At 51.3% G+C, this 4,514-nt stretch overlaps 1 protein-coding gene across 1 annotated transcript; it reads left to right on the top strand.

Moving 5' to 3' along the window:
• Positions 1 to 2,158: 2,158 nt before the first annotated feature.
• Positions 2,159 to 3,746, top strand: LOC146751145 (syncytin-2-like). The gene is made up of 2 exons (XM_085535484.1): positions 2,159 to 2,186; positions 2,650 to 3,746. Exons 1-2 carry the CDS (start codon positions 2,159 to 2,161, stop codon positions 3,588 to 3,590), a joined length of 969 nt encoding a protein of 322 aa, XP_085391610.1. The 3' UTR covers positions 3,591 to 3,746.
• The last annotated feature ends 768 nt before the right edge of the window (positions 3,747 to 4,514 follow it).

Here is a 4,514-nt window from a genome sequence, read left to right as displayed (position 1 = left end):
TCTCTTCTCTTCTCTTCCCTTCCCTTCCCTTCCCTTCCCCTCCAGGGTTTGTGATCTCTCAGGAAAAGATCCAGAGGGAACCGGGGATTGAATTCCTGGGCTATAAATTTGGATCTTCCACAGTAATCCCGGAGGGGCTGGAGATTAAGCCTCAAATTACAAACTTATGGGATGTGCAGAAGTTGGTGGGGGCACTGCAATGGGTGAGGAATGCCATTGGCATCCCTCCGCTCCTCATGAAACCTTTCTATGATCAACTGAAGGGATCAGTCCCACAAGAGGAGAGGCATTGGAATCCCAGAGATGGAGTCAGCCTGGCAGGAGATACTGTCAGCCTGCTCCACCAATGCCCTTGCCAGGTGGGAACCTGATCGCCCGTTGGAGGCTGCGGTCACTAGGTGCCAGCATGGTTCAGCTGCAGTGATTGGGCATGCTTTGAACTCTCGGCCACGCCCACTGTCATGGTTATTTTCTGCTCAGCCGGTGAGAGCATTTACCACATGGCTAGAACAGCTGTCATATTTGCTGCGAAAGGCTCGCCTCACTGCGATCAGAGCTTTCGGGAAGGACTTGGAAGTCATCTATTTACCAGGAGCTTTTCGAAATGTGCAACCTCTGCCCAGATGAGGTGTCATTGGCTGTTTATGACTTCAGCGGAAAGTTTTGCTATTCAGACTCACTGCCAATTTTTGAACTGGCAAAACCCCTCCAGATATCATTGCGACACAGGGTTCCTGGACACCCTGTGAACGGTCCTACAGTCTTCACTGATGCTTCGTCATCAACGGGCCAGGGGGTGGCTGTGTGGCAAACAGTTGAGGGTGGCTGGAGTTACAAGATGATAACAGACAAGACAGCAAGTGTTCAGATGCTCGAGGCTAGGGCTATGGCAGTGGCACTACATCTTTGGCCCACGAAGCCTTGCAATGCTGTCACGGATTCTGTGTTCGTGGCAAAAATGCTGCTACGGATGGGAAAGGAAGGGCAACCGAGTACAGCAGCTACAGCCCTGTTAGAGGATGCTTTAGCTATCAGGGTTGCACCCGTTGCCATCCTTCATGTTCGTAGCCACTCTGAGGTGCCAGGTTTCTTTACAGCAGGAAACGACATGGCTGATCGGATAGCAGGGAACCAGGTGTGCACTTTGCAGGAAGCTCGTGATCTTCATTCAGCACTTCACATAGGGGCCAAGGCACTGGCTCGAGCCTGTTCTATCCCGATTACAGTCGCTAGGGAGGTAGTGCAAACCTGCCCTCACTGTAATTCTGCGCCAGCTTTAGGAGCGGGGGTTAATCCTCGTGGTCTCGCTCCATTAGACGTCTGGCAAACAGACTTCACAATGGAACCACGGATGGCCCCACGACAGTGGCTGGCTGTGACTATTGACACGTCCTCTACTGTCATTGTAGCCACACAACACGGTCGTGTCAGTTCTACAGCAGCACAACACCATTGGGCCACGGCTATAGCAGTTTTGGGAATGCCGCGCCACATAAAAACAGACAATGGTTCTTGCTTTATTTCGCGTTCGTCCAAAGATTGGTTAGCTCGCTGGAATATCACACACACCACAGGCATTCCGGGAAATTCGCAGGGCCAAGCTATCGTCGAAAGGGCTAACCGCCTCCTCAATGAAAAGATTCGTGTCCTTGGGGAGGGGGAAGGCTATTCGGGAAAGATCCCAGTATCACAACAAGGGGAAATCTTGGCCCGCGCACTGTATGCACTAAATCACTTTGAGCGAGGAGAAAATTCCAGGACCCCCACCCAGAAACATTGGCAGCCAAGAATCATCGAAGAAGGCCCGCCAGTAAAGATCAAGGTGGATAATGGGTCCTGGGAGTCGGGATGGTCCATACTAGTCTGGGGAAGGGGGTACGCAGCAGTAAAATGCAAAGGCACAGGAGACATACGTTGGGTGCCATCGAGAAAAATTAAGCCAGAGGTTGGTGGCGAAAAAGAAAATGTCAGGGAAATAACAAGAGCTGAGTATCCTCTTCCAGGACCTCTTGATCGGCCGCCCAAGGAATCCTGAATTGATGGAGCGCAGAAGAAGATCTTTCATCTGGATACCGAAGAAATTCTTGAGACTCAAGAACCCAAAGGACCCAGAGAAACAACCCCTGCTGCCAACGAGAGACACCATTTTGATGCTGCTATGTCTTTTGTCTTTATGTTGGTCGCCGGTGGGGGGTGTTCACTTGATCCAACAACCTGGGAATCTGTGGGTTACTTGGGCGAAACAAACAGGCAGGACGGATTTCTGTCTTAGCCTGCAATCAACCACCTCGCCATTTCAAACATGTTTAATTGGGATTCCTATATGGGGGAACTCCTCTGAGTTTCAGGGATACGTAAGATCATATAATCCCATACAAGATCCATGCAGAGAATTCTGTGCACTAACAGCTATTAACATCACACGCAGAGATTTAGGGAATGACACTGTAATCCTTGCCAGCAAAAGGATAGCATGTGTTGTTTGTACACTGAATGTCACTCTTCCTTGGGATCCCCAAGAGCTGCAGATATTGGGGTCTCAACAGGTACCTAATGATACATGGGATAAAGAGGGAGGCTATTGGTGGTCTCCTGGATGTATTGGCTTTGCAAGATTTAACCATGAGAGGAGCCGTTCAAATGTTTTAGATCTTCTCACACCTCAAGGTCCTTATTGGAATGCACGGAAAAATAGATCAGATCCATTCACTACCGTCTATCCACACAATACAGAGCTATTTACCTGGGAAGGGTCATATTGTGGCTTCCTTCCAAATATATCCACACCTAGGGAAAATAGTAGTTATTGTCTGCCTGAACATTGGGTGAGTAACCCTGGTGTCATTAATGTGTCGAGGCCTGATGGTTCTCAACGGGGAATAAATTGTAATCTCAGCAGCAAGTATGCAAAAGGCTGCTGTTTTGAACCCAGGGCAAAAGAACAGGGGCTAGAAAAATACATCTGGAACAACTCCACTGCGAAAGCACTGCCACCGGGTATATTCTTGATTTGTGGTGACCGTGCATGGCAAGGTATACCATCAAATGCAGTGGGAGGACCTTGTTATTTGGGACGGTTAACCATCTTGTCCCCACGAGCCCTCGACTGGGTGCGCCTGACCAGAAACATGACGAAATCTCGGAAGAGACGGAGCATTCATACACTGGCATCGGACTGTGGTGACAAAGTTCAACTTTGGGGACCAACAGCAAGGATTTTTGCATCTATTTTTGCACCAGGAGCAGCTGCAGCGCAGGCGCTAAAAGAGATAGAGAGACTCGCTTGCTGGTCCGTGAAACAAGCTAACATGACTTCTACGCTGCTGAGTGAGCTACTTGAAGACACTGACAGTATTAGACATGCTATGCTTCAAAACAGAGCAGCAATTGATTTCTTGCTTCTCGCACAGGGTCATGGTTGTAAAGACTTTGATGGGATGTGTTGTTTTAACTTGAGTGATCATAGTAAGTCGTTGCACGAGAAGCAGGAGGTGAAGAGGCTGAAGAAGAGGAGGAAGGTGCTAAGGAAGAATCAGAAGAAGGCAAAGAAGGTGAAGAGGAAGATGGAGAGATATTGTTGCGCATTGTAACGGGTTAAGCCTTTTAAGCATGAGGAGGGGGAAATGTTGTATTAGGCGAAATACGGGGATGTTATCGGGCTGTGACGTGACAGGCCCTTCCCCATATTCTGGAAGAATCTTGCTACGTGTAACACAGTAGGCGTAGACGAAGTGGACGTAGGTTATATAAGGTTGTGTGTGCTTCAATAAATCGCCATTTTACCACACTACCACCTTGGTGTCACTTGGTAATTGGTCTAACTACTGCTTCAGTTGGAGGCGAGAGATCGTAAAGCCATTAACGATCATAAAGCCTTCAGGCGGGGCCCGCGCACGCGCCCACGCTCTTCCTGCAGAGCTGGGGAGGCGGGAGGGCGGGGCGGCTTTTTCAAAATCTAAAAAAGGGGAAAGTAAAGAAGAACCCACGAGAAAAACAAACAAACAAACAAACAAACGGAAAATAATAAAACCGAGAGGGCACGTGGGGGCATGGACAAACAATCGAACGGACCAAAGTATGAACGAACGGACGAACAAACAAACACGCAGACAAAAGGGCAAAACCGCGGTGGCGGTGGCAGGACGGCCAGCTTCAAGCAAGGCCGAACCGAGAAGCCCGGGTACGCCCCGACCCGGCGAACAGCGGCCGGCTCATACGTGCACCCTGGTCGTTCCGCGGCTGCGGCCGAGTGGCGTCTCCGTGGCGCCTCCGGTGCTCCGGCACGGTCAACACGGCTCGAACCCTGGCCATCGCGGCTCGAGTGCGCCGGCACGGTCCAACCGCTCCCGGCGGGTTCCGCTCGGCTCGGACGCTCCTGGGCGGAGTCGGGCAATCTGAGCCGCGGCGGCCCGAGTGCGCCGGCACGGTCCAACCGCTCTCGGCGGGCTCGGCTCGGCTCGGACGTTCCGCGGCGGCGTCCGGGGGGTCTCAGCCGCGGAGGCTCGGGTGCGCCG

This window comes from Coturnix japonica, unplaced genomic scaffold, assembly GCF_054131305.1.
Source record: "Coturnix japonica strain WE unplaced genomic scaffold, WE-NBRP24 Scf126, whole genome shotgun sequence".
NCBI classification, from domain to species: Eukaryota; Metazoa; Chordata; class Aves; order Galliformes; family Phasianidae; genus Coturnix; species Coturnix japonica.
Note: the sequence above shows the minus strand (reverse complement) of the source record. Positions and strands in the feature narration are given on the sequence as shown.